This window comes from Aquila chrysaetos, chromosome 2 (assembly GCF_900496995.4).
Source record: "Aquila chrysaetos chrysaetos chromosome 2, bAquChr1.4, whole genome shotgun sequence".
Taxonomy (NCBI): Eukaryota; Metazoa; Chordata; class Aves; order Accipitriformes; family Accipitridae; genus Aquila; species Aquila chrysaetos.
The window spans coordinates 19,912,166-19,936,822 of NC_044005.1; the positions used below are offsets into that span (position 1 = coordinate 19,912,166).

General features: G+C 38.1%; 1 protein-coding gene across 6 annotated transcripts in view; it reads left to right on the top strand.

The window, feature by feature from the left end:
* Nucleotides 1-24,363, top strand: part of NRDE2 (NRDE-2, necessary for RNA interference, domain containing) — a 34,998-nt gene extending 10,635 nt beyond the window's left edge. For 2 of the 6 annotated variants that reach the window (XM_041119474.1, XM_041119476.1), the window contains exons 4-15: nucleotides 1,576-1,725; nucleotides 3,240-3,702; nucleotides 3,902-4,304; nucleotides 7,930-8,063; nucleotides 10,098-10,218; nucleotides 10,596-10,601; nucleotides 12,235-12,410; nucleotides 13,146-13,532; nucleotides 14,483-15,411; nucleotides 17,689-17,827; nucleotides 22,797-22,868; nucleotides 23,547-24,363. In XM_041119474.1, coding sequence (XP_040975408.1) covers nucleotides 1,576-1,725; nucleotides 3,240-3,702; nucleotides 3,902-4,304; nucleotides 7,930-8,063; nucleotides 10,098-10,218; nucleotides 10,596-10,601; nucleotides 12,235-12,410; nucleotides 13,146-13,532; nucleotides 14,483-15,411; nucleotides 17,689-17,827; nucleotides 22,797-22,868; nucleotides 23,547-23,672 — 3,106 coding nt within the window. In that variant the 3' untranslated portion in view covers nucleotides 23,673-24,363. The remainder of the gene's footprint in view (nucleotides 1-1,575; nucleotides 1,726-3,239; nucleotides 3,703-3,901; nucleotides 4,305-7,929; nucleotides 8,064-10,097; nucleotides 10,219-10,595; nucleotides 10,602-12,234; nucleotides 12,411-13,145; nucleotides 13,533-14,482; nucleotides 15,412-17,688; nucleotides 17,828-22,796; nucleotides 22,869-23,546) is intronic. The other 4 variants (XM_030038755.1, XM_030038758.1, XR_005931193.1 and 1 more) reach the window with 3 other exon arrangements.
* The last annotated feature ends 294 nt before the right edge of the window (nucleotides 24,364-24,657 follow it).

Consider the following 24,657-nt stretch of genomic DNA (forward strand, 5'->3'; position numbering starts at 1 on the left):
TTGAAGAATTGAAATTGAAATTGTTTTGCTAGATCTTTTTTGTTAACTCCAGGAGCTCTAAAGTGCTGTCTAATTAGTGGAGGTGTCATTTTTTTATGGAACAAGAAAAAATAGGTATGTAGTGACTAGTGTGATGTTTGAGCAGTAAAAGAGGTTCTGTGAATGCACTGTGTATTCCAGTTTGGCATACCTAGCTGTGCTTTTCTCAGTCTGTTGGCTTTTGATCATTTCATTCAAAGTGGCCCAATCTAACTGGCTGTATAAGTTGCCTTTCCCTGTTTCTCATAATGTTTGAGCAGCCATTTTGCCTCTCTCTGATTCGCTTGTTCCTGTTTTTTCTTCAGCATCAGCAGCTCTGGCTCTAATTCACAGCATTGCAGCTGCTCCTGGGGACAGAGTGAGGATTTGGTGACACTGAGGAATTGTTGTTACAGCTGGGTGTAGTCCAGACAGTCGTTGACCTTCCCCCAGTTTACAACTTTTCCCAAGGCAGACTAACCAGGAGCTGAGAGCACAGGCTTGTGGGCATGTGCCTATGCCAAGGGAATCTTAACATTGTTTCCCTGTGGAAGAATGGCAGTGGTACTGGAGGTGTTGTCCAATGCCTCTAGCCATACTCACCTCCTCCCTTATGAAGACTGTGTTGTTGGCTTGTGGTGGCTAAGGCTTACTTGGCTGTGAGGAAGCACAGTAAAAATCATTGGGATGCTAAGACCATTCTGCTCTGCCCAGTCACTCTTGTCCTTGGTGGAACGGTGTCTGGGCTGGATGGAATGGACTTATGTGCTGAACCTGGTTCATCAGCTGTTTGCTACACTGGGCCAACCAGCCAGTGCATTGCCCAAATGAAAGGGTTGAAGTTCTTCCAGGGTATCTATTTTTACTTCTTTCCATAAATTGTTGATCCTGAGAGAATATTGAGTTTTCAGGGGACTGCTTTTGAAACCTGAACCACAAAATTGCTCTAAATACAATAGGTCTTGTCAAATTTTAGAAAGCTTCTCAAGACTATAAAACTCATTTACTAAATTACATATTTGTAACATGAATTCAGGTTGGAAGTTCAGAGTTGTCTACAGTTCAGAGGCAGGTGGCAACTTCCACTGAAGTTCATTTGCATAACTGTAATCCATAAACCACTTCGATGCACACTGTTTTATCAAATGCATGGGTATAATTACAGCTAATCAACACAATTCTCTTGTAGATTAACCTCTTTTTCTTAATTGTAGCATCTTACTAAGACAAAAGTAAATTTTGGAAGTAGTAATATATGGCTTTTAGATTATAGTTTGCCAAGCAATTGATTGGTTAAATCTGGTCATTACCTTTCATAATTGCGAATCCAATTTTTGGAACTGCAAGGAGTGTTTGTGTTTTGTTTTGATGGTCCTATTAGTGTATTTGTAGTTGGTTTTTTTGAGCGTGTGACTGACTGCAATAATGGATCATGTACCATGACTTTGAGTAAATTAAATTATTATGAACTATAAAAACGCAATGTCCCCTGGGTTTTGTAAACGCTTAGAATATGTGCACAAATGCTTAGAATATACTACATCTCCTTTTCTGCAGTCTAGATAAGAAAACATCAAATCTTACCAGCAATCGCTGTGTTTGGCTTGATGATATCCAGGCTTTCACGGCAGAATCCTTCAGAATAGACAAGAAACCAGACCCTGCAAACTGGGCCTACAAATCCCTGTATCGAGGGGACATAGCAAGGTACAGTATGTTGGTTTCTATTGGTATTCAAACTATCACAGAATCACCATCTCAAGATTCTTTAACTTGAGTCTGGCTGTGAAATTTTTATGTAGAAGATGAGAAAATAAGGTAACTGAATAGTTTATTTAAAAATTTGACTTTGCATTGGGCATAAATATCTTAAAAGGCAAAAGATGCCATGAAATAATGGGAATAAAGTGCATGATTTTCATTTTTGCTAAAAACATTCTCTGTGTAGTAGTAGACTGCAGGCATCTGAACTTGTAGAACTGTCATGTGGAGGTGGCAGCATGGGGTAGATTCAAAAGCATAATTTTGAGGTCAGAAATCCCAGGTTCTGTTACAGATCGTCGTTGGGTAAGTGCCCCTTTTGATCTCTGTTGTTCTGTTTCTGTGCCTGAAAGGGAAATGAAGGTACTGGTTATTTCATACTAGATTTGTCAAGAGGTTTGCTTACTTGAGTAGTTTGATATCCTTGCAAAAAAAACCCAAACCAAACCATACAGGTACTTTCTTAGCAAACAGATTCTGTGTTAGATCACCCAGACATTATACTAAAGGGTATCTATCTCATGCATTACTACATTTCAAATGAGTCTAGAGGAAATTGTATATTCAACATCCTTAGTGGGTTACTGGTACTGTGATGACCCTTCAGAACATTTCCCTGCATTAACGGAGAAGCCCATCTAAAGGAGCCTACACTGGGCTTGTGCATTATGTATGTACACTTACCTCTTGATATTCTCCAGGAAAATTGTTTACTATATATAAAAAGTAATTATTTGTGTAGGAGGGAGGATTTATGGGTTTTATTTTTGTGGTGTAGATACCTTTGCAGTAAAATTGCCTGGTTACAATCCATTCCAATTTTCTGCCATCTTTGGATTGTCAGCTATCGTTTGAGATGTAAAGTGTTATTTTAGCATTGCATGTCACTATGTCTGTCACTGAAATGACATTCTTGGTAATATTTTAAGATGGTATTTTCCTTTCTTAATCCACAGGATTATTGTGGCCTTTATGAACCTGGTCTCTCTTTCCTCTCCACTCCCCCTCCGCCCCACTTCTTGGCATGCAAAACGCATAGAGGCTTAGGGATACAGAAAGATATTACCAGACTGAACTACTGGTGTCTGATTTTTCAGTTTAAAAGAACCTAATCTAAATAGCCTTAAATGATGCTGTCTGTTGTTCTTTCTCCAGATTTGTCTACGGGGGTTAAAATGATAGGAGGAAAACAAAATTTTCTTCTGCTGAGTATGACAGATACTGTTGAACTCAGAGGAAGCTTAGTATGCTAATAAAAGTTGTGATGGCACTGAAAAAATACATAAATTGAAGTCTTAAATAATGAGAAAGTTACCAAGTTCTTATGCTTTTGAAGGTCTGTGCATACATTATTTGGGTCAATTTGAATTAAAGTACTTCTTCCATGCTTTCTTTCAAAAGGGAGGTATCTTTTCTAACATGTATTTTAGAACATGTTTAATTGTAATTTTCCTTCTAAGATATAAGAGGAGAGGAGAGTCCTGTCTTGGCATAGATGCAAAGAAACAGTGTATAACTTGGGACAGTTCTGCATCAAAAAGGAAGCAATTACAGAGGCGACCTGAGCGCTATTTCACAAAGAACAATGTGAAGATGCTGAACACAGATGGGATTCCTGTTTGCAATAAAAGTTCTCCATCTGACCCAACTGCTTTTATACCAGTTTTCCAAATGGAAACTGATGATCCTTCTGACACAACAGACGTGAATCCTCTTGGGATTTATGATCCATCAACTACAGTGTGGCTACAAGGAAAAGGGTGCAAGAGTACAGACCATGAGCCTGTCAATATGCAGCAAACAATTCAAGAGCCTGGGATAAACATTAACTCCATTCTAATGTCAAAAGTGGAAGAACATAACAAGAAAGTCAGAGAAAACCCAAGAGATATTAATGCTTGGATGGAATTTGTTTCTTTTCAGGTATGTAGTCTGACAGACCTAGTTGCTTATTGTAAATAATAAATACATGAATGTTATATTGTAGTTTAATTTGTTTAGGAGTGTATATCTTCTATTGGTGAAGAATGAGCTGTTAATTTATCTTCACAAATGTCAGCATTCTCATGATTCTAGTGATGATTCTTCCTAATGTTGTAATGATTTTTCTTTTTGTTTTAAGGATGAATTAATGAGAGGACCTAGCCCTTATGCCAGTAAAGGAGAGCAGGAAGTAAGAAGAAAATCACTGAAGTTAATCTTAGAAAAGAAACTGGCTATTTTAGAGAGGGCAATTGAAAGCAATCCAAGTAATGTTGATCTGAAACTTGCCAGGCTGAAGCTTTGCACAGAATTCTGGGAACCACCAGCTTTAATCAAAGAATGGCAGAAGCTAATTTTCTTACATCCCAATAATCCAGAGCTGTGGAAGAAATATCTCCTGTTCTGTCAAAGTCAGTTCACTACCTTTTCTGTTTCAAAAATCAATAGTCTCTATGGAAAATGTTTGACTACATTGGCAGCTGTACAGGATGGCAGCATGGTTTCACATCCTCTACTGCCTGGCACAGAAGAAGCTATGCTAGGTAAGGTTCTTTCTATTTCATGTTATGGTCAGAATGGTCTTCATAGGAGTTGACTACATTCTCTATAAGAATAGACTTTCCTCTGTATTACAGGAAGTTTTTATTCTCTTCGAAATGCCTGGCATCCTGATTTCTTAGCTGATAATTAAAGTAGATATTCCAACCAAATACAGATATAGCAGATGCTTTCCTTCCCCAGGATAGTTTGTGATATAACATCCAGTAAAGTCTAATGTGCTTATCAGTTTACAGTACAAGTGTTAAGGTTGGAGAATTGCAGCCAATAGCTGAGAGAGATGCTTTTACCTTTAAAAATGTTTATTTAAAAAAAGGAAAAAGATTGGCTTGTGAAAGAAACAATTATCTCTTGTTCCAAAATTTTATAGTTAATTACTTTCATCCAGAAAAGAGAAGGGACATGGGAAGTCTGATGTGAAATTTTCTTGAGAATCCCAGTTCATAGATGGAGAATTCTAAACTGTAATACCATGTGGTTATGCCCTTTGTATTTATTGTGTGCATATATCTACCACTTATGATTTATTATATAGTTATCCCTGGAAGGAAAATTAGTGAGATGGTTAGGATGCTGGTCTGGCTCCAGGGAAGAAACGAGTTCATGCTCAGTTCTGGCATGGGCTTTAAATTTATTTGGAGCTAAATGACTTAACCTATCCCATTTCAATTTTGCTTCTCTACCTTGGGGTGGGGGGGTCATTGTGATTATTACACTGAGGAGGGGGAAATACTAGTGTCACCATGAATGTGTTTGGGTTTTTTTTTTTCTTTTAAAATTTGTTTTAAATCTTAGAGGAGACTATTATGAAGCAGTCCGCATTTCTTCATGTGTGGCATAGTCCAAGGAACCTCTGTTTTTCCTCTAACTGCTGTTTGAGCAGTGGTGCTATCTGTTATGCAATATCCAGTCTGGACTTACAGATTGAGATGCTGGATTACAAATTAGTTTCAGGTGTTCAGATCTCTTATGGTCTTTGGTTGATTCACCTTGGATCAAGCACTGGAAAAAGTGCTGTAAAGGAAAAATCCTGTGCTGGCAGGTGGATATTGTACTGCCTGATAGCTTCTAATTGTTTCTGCCATCTCTGATTTCCAACACTTCAGTCACTTTGTACAGTAACCACAATGAATGGTTCTTAGGACAAATGTTTTATGCAGCATCTATTTTTTCAAGCAGGGAGGTTTTTCTTTCATTTTGATTCCCTGCATAGAACATATTTGACTCATTAAATACTGTTTGTCAACTGTTATGAGAAATTTGTTTTTTTAATGGACTTCCTTTAACTAGTTAACTGTATTAGATTGATTGACGTTTTTCAAAATACTTGTTTGCTGGCAATGTCTGTAGATAGGTTAAAATGAAAATGAACTCAACTTTGTGTTTCTGTTCCACTCTTAATGTCTTGTTCTGTATTAAGACTATAGTGATTTGTTTATGAACACTGCTGAAGGTTTTGGGGTTTGGTTTGGGGTTTTTTGTTTTGTTTTTTCACCCTTTGGAATTGAAGTGATAGGAGTGGAGAAATTTCTTGATCTGAGATTTTTTTTTTTTTTAGTGATTCAACTACCTAATTCTTGGGCTGGATTTGAACTGTTAGTGTACTTATTAGGAAGATTACCAAATTGTTCGTTAAGATAAATATACAAAGAGTTTCACAAATTAATTATGAGGTGGGTAGCAGTGTGGATGTATGGTAGGCTTGTATCTTCAACCTTTGACCTTTGCTAATGACAAAGTGTAAGAGCTAATTTTAAATAGTGGTGGACTGTGCCATCTAGTGTTCAATTCAGTATGCTGTACTATCTGCTTGGAAATAGGTGGGAGTTTTTTTAAAACATGACATTTAAGAAAGCAGGTAAAATGAATTTAAAATTATAGATAAGTTTTTACTTAAATTTTGAGATAACAATTTGTAACATTTTAAATTTACTAGGAACTGTTAATATAAAGCAGATAAAGGTAAGTATTCTCAAATTTTGCTGTGGAAAGGGAGTCCTATTTTTCAAATTGTACCTACTGATTGGGGAGAAACATCCTTATCCTTTAGGTCAGTTCAGCTGCAGAAGTATCTTAGCATCATGGACTGAATTGATGCTGTTTTCAGCTTTTAGCACAGAGAAAATGCTGATCTTTGCATTTCTTCAAATATCTTTTTTATCATGCAGAAAATCTTATGCTGTAATTTATTTTTGGCTCCAGTTTGGCAGCAAGTCCTGATGAGATATTCTCTACATTCAGACTATTTTAATGAAAGTTCATCTGTCTGAAGCCGAGAAACTAGGAAAGGACCATTTTTTCAGTGTCAGTTGGACACAGTGCCTAAATTGGTGAAAATACTTCAGAAGATTCTATTATATACTTAAACATACTTTTTGTTGTTTAAATGTCTTCAGAAATCTCAGAGTCTTTGTTATCAGAAACAATCATTGATTTGCAGGAAAATCAGATGAAATGCCTAGTTTGTATATTCTAGCTGAATTCAAATTTTTATGTGCACACATCCAATGTAAATCTGAATACAGGTATAAGGAGTAAATAATTTGCCACTTCTTAGTATTAAAAAATAAGATGATCATTAGAAGAGATTGATGGTAACCTATGTTGTAACGTGTGTGTATCTAGACACTTAAATATTTTGATTGTTTAAAACCCTCCAAAGCCAATGCATTTAGTGAAGAAACAATAGTTTTTGAAGAACTGTTTTCAAAACTACCAATGAACTACTTAGGCCTTGATTTATGGGTTTGGGGTTTTTTTGCAAGCCAATTAAGATGATAATTTAAAGCAACTTGGTTTTTGAACAGCCACTGTTTTGTTAAGACTTGAGTGTAATTTGGAGTGATGGAATATCTCTGAAATGTACTTGAACTGCCTAGTAATAGATGTGTTTATAATACCTGTTATTTCTCCAGCTCTTTCATTTAAGATTTTTGTTGCAAATATATGAATAGAAAAACTGGGACTTTGCTTCCCTTTTTAAGCTGAGACTTGAGGCTCAGTGTTTGGTAGGGATATGGCAGTGATGACAGAAATAATTTGTTGAAGAGCAAGGGACAGGACTCTTCTCTACTTTCAAGTAGTAATACTTTGACCAAAAGACCGGACTTCTCTTAGCTGAGTTCTTATGTAAAGGAAAATAAAATGGGAATGACAGTTGGAATGAAAATGGTGTATTCCCGACATATTACCAGTGTAACTATGTAATGCAAAAATGAGACAAAAAGGATTTTTGTTGTAAATGCTTACTGTGTGAATTGTAATAATGCCCAGCATCTTCAAAGAGGACTATGACCCACTCTGACAAATGTTGGATAAACTGAAGTTGGAACTTTTATTCATCAACAAGGATGGTGCATGTATGGCATGAATAAAAAGTCATTTCTTTGGCACGTTTAAAGTGGGAGGTCTTAAAATTAATTAAACTACAACAATTTTGACATGCATTTATGCTAGTTACTTCCTGTGTTTTGGACTTTGATACTGTTACAAAACAATTATGCTCTACAGCACTTCATGTATGTCTTCTGTATATTTGTGGGCTCTAATAAAATACTTTGCAACAAAATTTATTTGAAATATTAAAATTTTATCTTCTTTACTTTACAGCTATATTTATTCAGCAGTGCCACTTTCTGAGACAGGCTGGCCATTCTGAGAAAGCAGTGTCTTTGTTTCAGGCTCTGATTGACTTCACCTTCTTTAAACCTGACAGTGTAAAAGATCTGCCAACAAGGGGACAGGTAGCAATTTCCATTTAAATGGGTGCATGTCCTTGTGTATTACAGAGAATGCTGTAACAGAAAAATGTTGATGATTTTTTAAGGACATAGGGAAATATTTTGAATGGCAACTTACTTTGCAGTTCTTCAAGGTGATGCTTGCTTTGGAAAAATGCTTGTGGGTCCTCTGGAACTGCATGCCAAATGGCTGCTTCTACTGTATATGATAGAAGTATGATAATAGGTCATTTCATGTTTTCTTTTTTACTAATTAAAGATGGAAAAAAATGAGCTGGCTGACCAATGTCTGTGCTTAGTTAGCACTTCCCCTGGTTCTTTTCCCCAAAACTGCTGTTGTTTTGTTACTGTTGATGGAGAAAGCTGCTAGGACCTGTAATCTACTTCTGTTCTAGACAGTTCTTGCAAACGTTTCTTTGGTTCTCTGTTACCTGTTGTTTTCACTAATTCTTTGATGGCTACATTAGGAGCACCTTCATGCTTTAAAGTATCTTTTCTTTGACCTGTGAGATTCCATTCAGCTTATTCTGTTAAAGTACTAAGTCACTTTTTCTCTTGATTTGCTCAGGAGAATGTTGGGTGTGCACCTCAATAATAATCAGTAAGTTAATATTTAGAGGGGGCTGTTGCTGCTGTAGCATCATCCCACTGAATTGTCAGGAGCTGCTTCCTTTTTAATGAGTGGTAGGGAGGGCCACCAGTTAGGCAGCTGGTACCATAGAGGACAGAAATTGAATTTCCTTCTATTACTTCACCTCCTTCCCCAGCAACCACTACTGAGACTCCAAGTTTTGCTCTCTAGATTAATGCTGTTGCCCACCAATGGAGCAATCTTGTAGTTTAAATAATAGTGCTGTCTTCTTAAAGAGCCAAAAGTTTAGAGTTCAATCATAATTATCATGCAGGATGGGAGATTTGGTATAGTTAGACAGATAAAGCTCGAGTTATACTTCCAGTCATTTGAAAAACTGCAAGATTATCTGTAGCGTTTAAAAACTCTTAAGAAAGCAGGATAGAGAGGAACCTCAGTTTAAAAGGACAGTGTTTAGATTGGAAAGTGCAGTTCTTGAAAATAGGAAAATGCTAGATTTACAGCTGATCACACATTCTGCCCTCTTACAGAAGCGTTATGACTCAGTCTTGAATTACTTGTTTCCGTACTGTTCTCACAGTTCACTTTCTCACTTGGAGCAAAGAATAAATCCATGAGGAGCAGAATTAGATTTTGCAGTTACTGTAAGCCCTGCATGTTCTGATATGTTGATGCTTGATTTTTCTTAGAGTAAATTTTATTGTTAATATTAGTATTAACAGTCACATCTCAATGCCCAAGCCAAGGTTTGGTACGCAGCAGAAGCATATAATAGGAGAGACACGGTCTTAGAGCTAAGTATACGCAAAGCAGGGGAGAAATTGATGAATCTAAAGATGACAGATTGCATACAAGCAGTGACAAAGTCAGGACTAGAACCCTGGACTTCTGATTCACTGGAAAGTGCCCTGAAGTTGTTGGCCACCCTGAAACCTGAGAGATGAAAGGCCTTACTGATCTTTTCCTCTTGTCCTCAGTCCAGTCGTATTTACGTCCAACTGTAACATTTTGATTTGACCATAGGTATGTGATCGTCGGAATTACATTCCATTAGCCAAATTCTTCATCATCCCATGGAAGACAGGGAGAAGGGGAGATTTGGTTTCTGAAAGCCATGTCTTGGGCACTTTGGATCCTTATCCTTGAAGGATCTGTATAGGACATTAGGCACAAAAGTTTTGGGCTTTCTTTAAAGCCTTTTAAAAACAGTCTTTATATTCATGAGAAGAGCTGATGACAGTCCTGCTGTGCCACAGGCATAATTGAAGTACTCAGTTGTTCCTGCTGATCCTTAAGCAGCATCTGTCAGTCTTCAGATACAGAAGTTGCACCCAGATAAGTGATTGTAGGGTCTGGAAGACCTAAGTTGAGCCAGGTAGTGTCTGTACAACAGCAAAAATGATTTTTCTATGTTTTGTTTTGGTTGTCCCTGCCCAAAACAACAGGTGGAATTCTTTGAACCCTTTTGGGATAGCGGAGAACCACGAATTGGAGAAAAAGGAGCAAGAGGCTGGAAGGCATGGATGCATCAACAAGAAAAGGGTGGCTGGATTGCTCTTAAGCCTGGTACGCCTATGTCAATGTGTGTAGTTGTATGCCCATGTGTTCTTCTAAACATTTTGATTAGAATGATACAAACTGTTTCTCTTCATGTTTTTGCATGCAAGTTTTAGAAAATATTTACCAAGATTAAGATAAAGTATTTCACACTTCACAGGAGAAGCATGTGTTGAGTGTTCAGTGTACAATATTGTTTATGGAATCTTGTTGTCCTTCCTAGGGATGAGAATTAAGGGAGAGGATGGCATATCCTCCACCCTGTGCTGAAAAGGCTAAAGGTGTGAGTACTTGGTTGAGACCCATGCCTATCTAAAGTGGAAGGAAGCTACTTCCCTTAAGACCCTTTCATCACATTGGTAGACCAGGTGGTATTATAGTATTAGATGACAGTTGCCTCAAGGATTCCTCGCTTAATGATTGTATTTCTAGAATCAAACTTCACTCTCTTACAGCAAATATATAGTAGAAATAGGAGGAAAACCTTTCCTTTCTCTTCATGATGTAGAAAATTGAAGGAATTGCATCTTCACTTGGCTGGAGTGCTTCTGGGTGAGCAGGGATGTAGAGAATGCCTCCCTGCTGCTTAGTCCACTTGGCTTCTGGTCTACAGTGCTTCTGTTAATATCAAGGACTGTTTCTCAAACAGATATATCTTGAAGGGAAGCAGGGGGTTGGAATGTATCTGACCAAAGATGAGCTGTCTCTGCTTTTGCTGTTCCTGCTGCTGTAGCAACTCTAATGAAGCAAGTTTGGTTCTGCTTTTAGTAAAGACAGAAAAATGATCCTGCACTTCCCTTGTCCCTGGATTAAGATGGAATTTCCTTGCCCCTTAACTGATGTCAGCAGTTCCACTGCTGATGGCTATAGACATTTTGCCCACAAATTGAGAAGACTCAGTATAGAGAGAGGACCACTGCCAGTCTTGGGCAGGTCCAGCATATATCAGTGCTTTTCCCCATGTGCGTCAAGCCCGAAAGTGCAATCTATGATTCAGTGTAATCTCTAAAATGGTCAATTTTTTTCAAACTTTGGTTAGATCGTGGAAATGTTGTCATTTTTTGTGAGTTGCTGACTAAAGGAGAGGCTACAGGTCACAAAAAATATAGAGAGAGTAAAAATCTTGCCACTGCCTGTTTGTTTTACCTGAAATTTAAAAATTGGGAGTGGGAGTGTTTCACCTAGTTAATGGCAAATGTCAGGATCAAGAATTTGGAGGTGGCATAGAAATGGCCTGATTTTTGTACTAATAAAAAAAATAGTGCAGGTAACCTTAAATTTTGAGGACTTTTTTCCTCAACAAGAAACAAAAAAGTATTTGAAAAATCTATACCAGCTTTCCCTTAGTCTACAGGTGCTCATAGTTTCAGCACAGAATTAATATATTTCTGACACAGGAAAAATACACTAATTGTATCTAATAGTCCAGAAAGATCATCATAAAAGTGGGATGTGGTTAAGTGCTTCCTTTTGTGTGTGTTTAACTATGTTGGTTGTTTCAATTGCACATTAATTAAAATGTTGAAAATATCAGGTATTTTAAAGCAACATTGCCAAGCTTGGTTTGTGATGTTTAACATTATTTTACTCACAGTGGTTTTCTCAAAGTGTTTTATGCACATGAGTAATACATAGAGCACATATGAGATTGTATGTCTGGGTATGAAGTGAAGAACCTAAGTTGCACAAAAAGATGACTGACTCTTGGCTGTTGCTTGCAAACTGCTGTTGATAAAAGTGGTCCACAGCCTGTCAGTGTTTTCTTTTCTCCTCTGTGAGGAAGTTTGAGTGCTGATACCGATTCACTGGTTCAAAAAGTTTGGAAACCTCCTACTCCTACAGAGTTGGTGTCAAAACCCAGAACTGTGATGTGGAAATTTTCAGCTGTCTTGTGTTTGTCTTATTAACACTGTTTGTTTACATTTTTAAAGTAGTTAAATTATATATCAAGTCTGGCCTTTAGATTTGGTGGATTAGTTTTTCTTTTATAATTTTGTGTGTGTGTATGTCTTGATTTGGTTTTAGATGATGATGATGATGAAGAGATAGATGAGGATCAAGAAATAAAGGATAAAAGTCTCCCCAAGTGGCATATTTGGTTGGATATTGAATATTCTCGTGAAGCAAGGCATTGGTTACCTTGGAGGCCAGACAAAACCAAAAAGGAAACTGAAGAAGATTGTGAGGATCCAGAAAGACAGGTCACTGTGATATAATAAAACAAGGGGAGATGATAAGGCGAATTATCCTTTCATTTGAATTTATTACCAATGGATATTTTAGAGAAGTAGTTCTTTTCTTCGTTTGGAAAAAGTTCTTTTCTTCGTTTGGAAAAAGTTCTTTTCTTCGTTTGGAAAAAATTCTTTTCTTCGTTTGGAATTCAAAATTTCCCTGAGGTTTCATGTGGAGACTTCTGAAATCCATGGGAAGCTCATGGTAAACTTTGGAAAGTGCTGTAGGCAAATAGTCTGTCTGCTGTTCTGTGATTTCTCTCATCCGTATGTGGAAATGTCACAGAAATCTGTGTTTAAGAAGATATATGCATTAAATAAACAAAGGTTTTGTTGCCTTCAAGTCAGATAGTTGGATTTATTTAACTTTTTTTTTTTCCTTTTTGGGAGATAGTTCAAGCCAGACATTGATTTTCAAATAAAAATCTGTTAAATGGCCTAAGCAATAATATCTTTCAGACCTTTAGTGTGTAAGTTTTCTGTGGAGGTCTTTGATACTTAAGGGCAAAGAAATCTCTTGATAGCAGATTTACAGTCTGACTGGAAGAACACATTGCTTGTTTAACTTGTCTGTTTTTAATTTGAATGACATTCTGTTACCATTTAATAGTAATTATAAATCTTTATTGACTTGAATTACAGGTTTGCTATTTTTATTTGATTGCATAAATTAATGGATTTTGTTTTAATTTGGATTTTTTTTAGGTATTATTTGATGATCTTGGACCATCTTTAATCCAGCTTTCTAATCCAGATCTTCAACGTCAACTACTGTACTCATTTTTGCAATTCCTGGGAGTTCCATGTACAAGTAAACTCTTTCCTTCCAACCTCTATATTGCCATGGATGAAAATAACATCTTTGAGAGTGTGCTTTCTGATGAAAAGCCACTGACTTCTGTTAGTTTTCCACTTTCTGGATTCAACTGTATTGGTCATATGGACACGATGCTACGAGGGAGACATCACATAGGCCACTATAAAGAAGGAGAGGAGTTCATACAGAATGTTTTTCATGTTCTATTCCTGCTATTTTCAGGAAAGGAAAAATCTAACCTGTCCATTTGTTGGTTACAGTATGAAATATCTAAGGTAATGAGGAATCTGCATATAATCACATTTGTGATGAGTGGCTTTCTTGTGGATTAATATTTATATGGAATTAAAATAAATATTCCTTTTCTTCAGTACATGTTACACAGTGGCATACATGTGACAAAATCTTTTTTGCAATTTTGGATAAATGTTATTATATGATACATTGTATGCTAGGAATGGATGCAAGTAATTTTTTTACAAGGCAAAGTGAGTCAGCCAAGTGCTTTTACCAAACTATTCTAAGTGGGTAATCCCCAATACCATGATAAGAGCACCTTATCAAGAAACTTACTACTTCCTATACAAGTTACATTTGTAGTGTTATTGAAGGAAATAACACCTTTTCACTTGACTATGGATTTATTTAAGTAAAAATGCTCTAATAGATGCCCACAGAAGGTTGAGAGTCCAGGTTGTCTTCCTAATGCTTCAGAAAGTTTAGTATTGTGTTTCCTTATGGAGAAGTTCACTGTCTCTTACCCAAATACTACCTGACCAGAAGATCTGTAATCTTCCTATCCAGTCTCCAGATCTGTCTGTCAGCACATTCCCCACTGTGAAAAGCTACTTGGAGGTTTAATTGTGCTAGTCATAAGCTGTATCTGGCCAGACAGGATCATTTATTTTCCTTTTCTCAACTATTACAGGTTAGCAGCTCTTTATTTGAGCAGTTGGCCTTTTAAAAGAGTGAAATTTGATATTACTTAATGGCAGTGGCAGGAGTAAGAATGATAAGCCTGTGTAATTTGGCTATGTTGGAGGGAGCTGACAACAGGCAGTTGTGACAAATTACAGTACTCAGTAGCAACAGATCTGGCTGGTGGTGAAATATGCAACAATATGAAAACAAACACAGTAATGAAATTAAAAAATGCTGTGAGTTGTGGTTTTTTTCCTTTCTTCTCCCACCCCTCAAAATTTGTTCTGTTTATTCTCCCCTGCAGGTAGTTCAGTGTCTCCAAGCAAAAAATAAGAAGAAGCTGAAAGCACAAGGGAGGAAGAGTAAAAAGTTGGCCAAGAATCTCCTTAAAGAACCTGACAACCGAAACCACCTATCTCTCTGGAAACTGTATGCCTACCTAGAATGGCTGCTTGGCAACATTGATGATGCCAGGAAGGTATTCGACACAGCTCTTTGCATGGCAGGGACAGGAGGGTGCAAGAGTCCCCAGCTCTGCAGCCTCAGTCTGCTTTATGCTCAGCTGGAAGCGGAACTACTGGAAAGTACAGAAGGAGCCGTTATATCACGTGCTGTTCATATATTGACCAAACTGGCTGAAAGTGGACCATATGTGCCCTATAGTGGACAAGTGTTATCTGTGAATGTCTTGAAAGCTCGTAAAACATATGAGCATGTACTGCAAGATTATTTAAGTAAAACACCAGTTTCTGATCAGGATCAGGTCAGTGATGCTAATCAGCTGGTTAACTTGGTTGGTTGTTATGCACTGTTCCAGTATTTGACTGTTGGGATTGATGCTGCAGTATTAATATATGCACAGACTTCAGAAAAACTTGAAGCTCCTGGTCCACAGAAATGTGAAAATACTGGAGAGAATTTTGGCATTCAAAATTTTCCCACTGCTCTTGAAGCTATCACACTGCTGCATACGAATTTACTCAGATTCCACATGAAAATTAGTGTTTATCCTTTGAATCCTCTGCGAGAGGCACTAACGGAGGCTCTGAAACGGTATCCTAGCAACCAGTCTCTTTGGAGGTCATACATCCACATCCAAAGGAAGTCTCACAGTGCTAGCAAAGCACGAAGGTTTTTTGATGGTGTCACAAGGTCTGCTAACTCACTAGAGCCATGGCTGTTTGCAATCCAAGCAGAGCAGCTGAGAAAAAAACTCACTGAGAATGTCCAGAGGTAATACCTTGCAGCTCCTTATGATTATGCTTTTTTTGATCTGTCTCATCACTTAGCAGAGGAGAGAAAATGCTATCATAGTTCTCATTTTGCAGATAAAGAAGCTGTAGCTAGGGAAGGTTGGTTGTTCAAGACTGAAGAGTGAGTCAGTGGCAGAATCTTGAATAGCATTGAAGACCTAGGTGATAGTCTCCTGTCCTTTCTGCTGGATCAGATTGTGTGTTGCTTTGTGTTTGATTACTTGCTACTGACATCAAAATGGTATGCATTTCTTTAAGTAATTTTTAAATAACTATGAGCCTGCTTAGATGGCCAAGGTAGACCCTGTGAGCTTAGAAACTGCTGCATTTTAATACTACAGCAATAAGGAGTGTAATATGGAGCTACACTGCAGTTTCTGACTGAGCTCACTGCCCTACTTTACTCCTGGATCACAGAATACAGTTGTGGCAGATCTGTTTCCATAGTGAGTACTTGAGAGTTTAGTTTTCATATGGGGTTGTTGCTAGGTAGAAGACGCTGGAAACTTCCTGAATTTGCAGTGTGGTCTGGACTCATACTTTTTGCTACTGGGAAAGGAGGAAGGGGTAGGAGATCTGGGGAATAGAGGTATGTGTTCATTCTTAAAGCTTAGTCTCTAACTGTTGTCTACCCATGGCTTGGAGCTACCTATCCACTGCTACCTACGTATCTCTAATAACATTGGCAGCTAGGTTCTTTGTGTCTGCACATAGCAACAGAAATTTCCAGGGAAACGTTATCTGGAAGCTTTACATAGCTGTAAGCTTACAATATTCACACTTGATGAAATTAAAGAATTATCAGTATGCTTTAAAATGATGGTGTGTCCACTGCTTTGATTGCCACAGTCTGGCAACAGGCATGCATACATGATAGCGACATTCCTGAGCTGTCAGTGTATGTCATCCTAAATTGTAGGAAGAATTCTACAGCCCCAAAATGTAAAGGAGGATTGTAAATTGATTTACTGTTAATTACAGACTGGCACTATGATAGGTTGTCATTGTAGTTACTGGAAACTGATGTTAAAATTCCAGAATGATGATTTTCTCTGTGACATTTAGTTCCCTTCCGGATTGTTCTCAGCTAGCATAGCCTTTCCCGTAGTTTATATTTGTATAGGGACAAGTTGGATGTTGCAAGAGCAGAGCTGAACTACTGCAACAGAGAGATAAATGACCTGTCAGTCATGCATAAAAACTAATGTTTTATGATGTTGTGACAAACTAAGAAAATGTCTGTACTATGTGTGACTATTTCCTATTCTGTTTTGTATTTCTGCTTGTTTAAGTGCATGGAATTCATTTAAAGAAATGAACATGAAGGGTAAAACAGTAGCATATGTAAGTCAGTGTGAGGTACAATGCTCCAAATGTCTGACTCCATGCAGAGTAGATTACATCATTTTCCCTCATGGCAAAGGTTGAGATGAGAGGAAACATGACCTCAAAGACCCTTGAAAAAAGAGGCAAGTTAGGAGCAAGTGTTAAGGGTGAGTGGAACAGGTTGGCAGGCTAAGAGGGTGCATGCAGACAGAAGTGATGTTGCCATGAGTGCTCCAAGCTGTTTCTTCAAGCTCAAGCATCAAAAATAAGCCAGTTTGTATCAGCTGTAGGTAGAAATCAATGCTTTGGTGAAAAATATGTACCTGCTTTTGTGTTATGCCTGGAACTTAGGGGATTTGAATCTCTGGGTGAAAAAGAAAATTATTATTGTAATCATGGTTGAGATCCAGAGCTGTAATCTAGGCCTTGATCCAAGACCAATGTATGGTCTTACAAAGGCAATCGGTAAATTTGAACAGGCTTGCCTGGGCATCAGAAGAAGGCTTGCTGACCTAGACTTGAATTTGGTTTGAGCTGCTGTGCCAAGCTTGGAATGATAAACGATCTTGAATGAAGACTAAGATAAGTGTTTTAAGATCATATGATAGTGGAGTATTGTACTCAAAGAGAAATTACCTCCTCCAGTTGGGCAGGGTTAATTTTTCAACATGCTAAAATAATTTTTCACAAAAATATCTCATTTGTCTTTTTTGAACTGATTTTCCTATTTAGAAATGTGTTAATTATATTAGCAAGTGCTAAAAATCTGGTTTATAACATTCAGAGTTTGTAGCATGAAATGCAAAAACCTGGTTATATACAGTGTTATGTGAACAGAGACAGTACATTGATCTTTACCCTCTCTTACCTGGATATGGTCCTTTAGCTTGGGTTTAAGGGACTGTGGTTTCTTTTTTCTTCTGTGTTTCAGGGCAGATGTTGGTGAAATACATTCTACTATTCCTGAAACTGGGTTAACAAATCGGATTGTAGCTCTATTCGAACATGCAGTTCAGAGTGAAAATGGTACCCATTGTCCACTGCTGTGGAGAATGTATTTGAACTTTCTGGTAAGAAGAGGAGTATCGGTTCTGGTTTCTTGGTGGTTTTTGTTTTGTTTTGTTTTGCTTTGTTTTGGTTTTTTACCATATTTGGAATTTCTCATGAACACAGCTACAAGACTGTATAAAAAAAGGAATACTAAATACTGCTATACCTCTATGATTTGCAAGGTGATATATTTGAATTGTAATGCTCCTTATTGCTGGGAATATTAAGGAAAATGTAATTCACATGGATTAGAAGGAGTAATAGCTTCTGACAGTGTAGTGTTAATACAGATACAGGCAAGTTATTGTGGCTGCCATCTTATATAGATAAAAAATATGTCATAAGATGTCAATAGATGGATTCCATCCAGTCTTACTCACAACATAAAGGTATGTGGGCAGGGGAGCAAAATTTAAGAGGAAGCAAATTGTAGGAGCTTAGGATTTTATTATTTTTATGTAAGTAAAATCAGCAAAGATGACTTGTATTTATGTTTTAGACCTACTTTAGGGTTCTGTGAGGAAGTTATAAGGACTTTGAAATTTCAGTCAAATCTAGATCCTGATTTTGTATAACTTCACAAAATCACAAAATGGTTGAGGTTGGAAGGGACCTCTGGAGGTCATCTTGTCCAACTCCAGTGTTAAGCAGGGCCACCTAGAGCCAGTTGTCCATGACAATGTCTAGATACCTTTTGAATATATCCAAGGATGGAGACTCTAGAACTCTCCAGGCAACCCATGCCAGTGCTCAGTAACCCTCACAGTGAAAAAAAGTGTTTCCTGATGTTCTAACAGAGCCTCCTGTGTTTCAGTTTGTGTGCGTTGCTTCTGGTCCTGTCACTGGGCACCACTAAAAAGAGCCTGGCTCCCTCTTCTTTACATCCTTGCTTCAGGTGTTTATACACATTGATAAGATTTGCCCCAAGCCTTCTCTTCTCTAGGCTAAACAGTCCCTGCTCTCTCAGCCTCTCCTCATAGGAGAGATGCCCTAGTCCCTTAGTTATCTCAGTGGCCCTTCATTGAACTCTCTCCAGTATGTGCACATCTGTCTTTTACTGGGAAGCCAACAGCTGGGCACAGGACACCAGGTATGGCCTCACCAGTGCTGAGTAGCGGGGAAGGATCACTTCCCTCAACCTGCTGGCAATGCTTTGCCTAACGGCAGCCCAGAATACCATTAGCGCTTCTTTGCTGCAAGAGCACATTGCTGGCTCCTGTTCAACTCTGTGTCTACCAGGAACCCCCAGGTCCTTTTCTGCCAAGCTGCTTTTCAGCTGGGTGGCCTCCAGCATATATTGGTGCATAGGGTTGTTCCTCCACAGGTGCAGGACTTTGCACTTCCCCTTGTTGCTGAGGTTCCTGTCAGCTCATTTCTCCAGCCTGTTGTGGTCCCTCTGGATGGCAGCACGACCGTCAGGTATATCAGCCACTCCTCTCAGTTTTGTGTCATCTGCAAGCTTGCTGAAGGTATACTCTGCCCCATCAGCCAGATCATTAACAAAAATGTTAAATGGGATTGGACCCAATATTGACCCCAGAGGTACACTGCTAGTTACTGGCCTCCAACTAGGCTTTGTTCCACTGATCACCACCGTCTGGGCCCAGACATTGAGCCGGTTTTCAATCCACCTCACTGTCTGCTCATCCAGTTCTTCCATCAACTGCTTGTCTAGGAGGATCTTATGGGAGACAGTGTCAAAGGCCTTACTGAAGTCCAGATAGACAGTGTCCACTGCTCTCCCCTCATCCACCAGGCCAGTCATTTCATCATAGCAGTTCATCAAGTTGGTCAAGCATGACTTTTAGTGAATTCATGCTGGCTAATTCTGATGATTTTCTTTTTGTTTTTGTGCCTGGAAATGGTTTCCAGGATTAGCTGCTTCATCGCCTTCCCAGGCATCACAGTGAGGCTGACAGGCCTGTAGTTCCCTGGGTCCTCCTCCTTGCCCTTCTCGAAGATAGGAGTTACATTTGACTTTCTTCAGTCTTTGGGCACGTCTCCCACTTGCTGTGATCAAAGATTGCCAAGAGTGACCTTGCAATGACATCTGCCAGCAAGGTGCAGTCCACATGCAAAATAAATGCATGGTACGGAAAACATAGCTATAGCTTTTATAACTTGCCTTGAATTTTCACAGTCTCTTTGAAATCTTAAAAGCTGCCTATAAAGGTTATGCTAACTGGCATTGCAGAATAACACCGGAAAGCAATAATCTTAGTTTCTTCCGTAGTTCACCACGGAAGTACATAAATAAAATCAACTTCTCATAGGCAGTTTTGACATTTTGGTTCTTTTCATGCTTCTCCAAAGTACAATATGGAAGATGAAAACAGAAAAGAAATGCTTGGAACTCATGTAAGGGCAGTTTCATTCCACGGTATTACTCCTCTGTTCACATCCTCTGATGTAATAAGTTGTCAGGGGAACAGCAGTTAGCAGGCTGTGAAATACGGGGGAGGCAGGGGAAGGAGAGACTCTTGTGTTTGATGAGATCTCTTGTGTGGGACTATTACTGTGACCATTTCTACACAAATACATGCTTGTAAATATTTTATAGAACTTTGTATATAGGAATGTACAATTGAATTACCGTTGTTCTTTGCAAACTACTAACGAGACTCCAGTATGCACAAATGCTAAAGTAAAATCACCCAGTATATATTTTAGCACTAATGATTAATTCATGTAAGATATCTTTTGCACAAGAACAAGAAGGAATATTTATTAGATGCTAATATGATGGAGGAGAATAATACTTTTACAGTAAGAGCTTTGAATAACATTGTTCAGAGAAGCAAAATCAATTAGAAACATTAAAATTTTCAGATACAGTCATAGAAGAAGAAGTTGTTGTGATTGTCCAGTGTTACCCGAAGTTCCGTAAATCTCTCTGTTTTCTCTTGTCTAGATGTTGAGTCTTCGGTATTTTGGGAAAAAGCTTCTCACTGTTTAAAAACAAAACTTTTATATAGATTTTAAAACAGACTATTTATCTTAAATTCCTATTTACTTTTTACGAAGTCATGCTTGACCAATCTGGTAACCTTCTATGATGAGATGACTAGCTCAGTGGATAAAGGGACAGCAGTGGATGTTGTTTATCTCAACTTAAGCAAGCCTCTTTTTTTCCACTGCCTCCCATAACATCCTCATAGGCAAGCTGGTGAAATATGGACAGTGGACAGTGAGGTGGACTGAAATCTGCCTGAACTGTCAGGCTCAAAGGGTTGTAATCATCATTGTGAACTCCTGCTGTAGGCCAGCCACTGGTGCTGTACCCCAGGGATTGATACTGGGACCAGCGTCTTCATTAATGACCTGGATGATGAGAGAGTGTACTGTCAGCAAGTTTGCAGATGAATCAAAATCAAGAGGAGTGGCTGATGCACCATATTCTGCTGTTGGCCTGTCCAGGTCCCTTTGAATAGCCAAGAACCATGAAGATGAATAAGGGATTGGAGCATGTGTTGTACAGGGAGAGGCTGGGAGACTTGCGATTGATTGTTCAGCCTGGAGAAGTGAAGGCTCCTGGAAGAAACTGTCAATGTATATAAATACCTCATGTGAGAGTGTGAAGACAGAGCCAGACTCTTCTCAGTGCTGCCTAATGACAGGACAAGAGGCAATGGCCACAAAGTGAAATATAGAAAATTCCATTTAAACATAAGAAAAAGCTTTTTTTTTTTTACTGTGAGGGTGATGAAACACCAGAACAGGTTGTCCAGTTGTTATGGAGTCTCCATCTGTGGAGATAGTCAAAACCCAACTGGACATGGTTCTGAGCAGCCTGCTTTTGCTTACCCTGCTTTGAGCAGAGGGGTTGGAACAGATGGTATCCAGCGGTCCCTCCCAACCTCTGTGATTCTGTGAAAAACTTAGAGGCAGAATGCTACTGAATGCTCTTTGCAGAGCTGCAAAAGATGGGTCTGCATCTTAGTACATAGCTCTGACAGCAGGGTTTCCAGTAAGTGAGATGCATTGCTGTTCACTAAAGGGAGATCATGACACCAGAAGAGCACAGGTTTCTACAACCAATGTATCAATAACATGAAAAAGAATTTCTAGATTTTAAGAATTGACAAGGGAACCTGCTGGTTTTTAGCAGCAGTACCGGTGTAGTCAGAACAAGAGAAAATGTAAACTCATGAATGAAGTTCTCTTCTTCTCCAGACATCTTAAAACATTTAAGGTATTTTCAGTATTTTGGAATTACTGCTTTTTTTGGATTTGCCATAATATCCCCTGTTTGTTAAGTGTTTTTTAAAGTACCCCAATTAAAGAGATTTCTTCACAAGAAATCGTATTTACTTCTACCTGTAACTGGGATGACTGAAGCTAAGGAGACTGTTCAGCACTCTGACCTCTGCTACCCTTCTCTTTTTAAACTTCATGATAGTTGTGTGGTCTGTACTTGTATCACATAGTTGAACGAGTACTTTGAGGAAGAATTTTTAACTCCTTCCAGATAGATGCTACTTTGACATAGCCGTTTTTGTATGTAAAGGGATTCAGCCTTAACAAGTTTCTGCTGAGTAAGAAAATGTATGCATGGGATGTCTTCAGTGCACAAAAATAATGTATTATCACCTTCACTGTACCAAAGATGCTCTTGTGTAGTACATGTATTGCATATCAGGCGTAAGTTTTGGTTCATGATTTGCACTCTTGCCCATTGCAGTATTATTGTCAAATATAGCAAAGGCACTGAGTTTAACTGAAATACTCAGCGGAGGCTATTTCTGCTAGTCTTTGTTCTATTACTTACAAATAAAACCCTGAAACTCCTTAAAGACATCTCTTCGATTACGTTGAAGAGTGTCACCAGTGTAACCTGTCCAGTTGCACAGCTACCACAATATATAGCAATAAGGATTCCTCAGCAGAATAACACTGAGCTTTTCAGCAGTAATTTCTTTGTCTCAGAGATAATTGGTTTATTATTTCAGCTATTACTGAATTAACTATGAACATTTATTTCTCACACAGGCTTCACTAGGAAAAAAAGAAAGAAGTAAAGGATTGTTTTATAAAGCCCTTCAAAACTGTCCTTGGGCAAAGGTAAGCACAGAAAAAATACAAACCTGTCATCATACTCTAATTTTTGAAGTTCTGTATTTGAAAAAAAAAAAAAAAGTTAGACTTTAGTAGTTGTAATGAGTTATATGCAAATAAAAGGAGAGATTTCTGAAGGAGAAGCACTGTAAGATTTTCTACAGATAAGAGATGCATCTGAAGTAGAAACAAACGTAGTGGTCAGTGCTGTTTGTGTTTCAGAACAGAAAGGTGTTGCATTGCATGAGGCAAGGAGATAATAAATTCCTCTCTGTGTGATCTAAAAGTGATAATGCCCTTCAGACTGTGTTCTGTCATGAGCCTGCTAGTAGCAGAAATACATAGGCAAATAAAAACGTGTTTAGTTAATAGTATAATAAATTATTCAGGATTACCTGCAACTCCTCAGGTAACATCTGTATATACTGCAAATGCTCCAGTGCCATCTTGACCTATATTTTATCTTTTTGAATAAAATTATTTAGTAAGAGTTGGAAAAGACTTGATTAAACATCTACATTGCTGTCACTGTAGAAGTACTAATTCTGCTTGTATTATTTTGAAGAAGTACATGATATCTTATGTTCTTGCTACAGAGTTGTTTGTGTATCTACGTACTACTTTATACTATGTTTCTTGCTGTGATAGAAAGGTGGCACGGAAAATGTTTTCTTGTCTTTCTAGGTACTCTATATGGATGCAGTAGAGTACTTCCCTGATGATCTGCAAGAGACACTTGATCTAATGACTGAAAAAGAACTGAGAGTGCGGGTACCTATGGAAGAGCTGGATCTGCTATTAGAGGTTTAAAAGAAGACTGTAGATGAGTGGAGAAAGTACAGAAGCTAGTTCCAAACCTAACAGTTAGACCTGTCTCTCTTCAAACAGGAAGTCTGTTGGGACTTGGGTACTATGTGCTTTTTTTTTTTCCTAAGGGTTATTTTTTGGGTGTTTTTTTGTGTTCCATTTTGTTTGTTTGGTTTTTTTAAGCTTTTATATAAATTGCTATCAAAATGGAGTTCTATTAGCTGCAAGTATTCTGGAATCAAGTACTGCATTTCACCCACAAAAATGCATCCATTTCTCTGAAGTATTGCTGGCTCCCACAGAAGGATACCCTCGTATAAATAGCCTCCTGTTGAATGCTGCCCACATTTCTTATTCTATTGTTTGAAATTACATTCCCTAGAGTTCAGTGGAGATTCAGTACATGCCAACTATGGTTTGGTGAGCAGCACAGGAAATAAACATCTGCCAAATGGATGCTCCACTGTCCTCCAGTTGGCAGACTTCAGTAATTTCCTTCAGCTTGGTATGCATGCATGTGTATATATAACTACCAAGTCAAACAGCCGTTACATCTGTATATATACTGTTAGTAAAAGCTAAATCTTTGCTTGAGTGGGCACCTATTTTGGACTTATATTTGTATGTTTTGACAGATGACCATTTTAATACGAATATTTATGAAAAATACACCTGAATATTTTAAAATTCAAAAGGAACTTGAGTTATTTTTTATTTCTTAATTTAATAGAACTGTGAGTGTATTAAAAATGAAAATGTATCCGTAAGGCATCTCTAAGCAGCTGGCTTTTAAACAAGTTCCTGTAACTGATTACTCGCTTTTGACCCAAATACAGGCAATCACCATAAGAGAAGTAGAGGTCTGATCTGTATTTAATCCTCACCAAAGAAGGCAGAGTAGTCAAAACATGATTGTTTAATTAGTAGCTTCTATTCCAAGAGTCTTCAGGCAAGCTCCTAGAGAAGTAATATGAAATATGGTAACAAT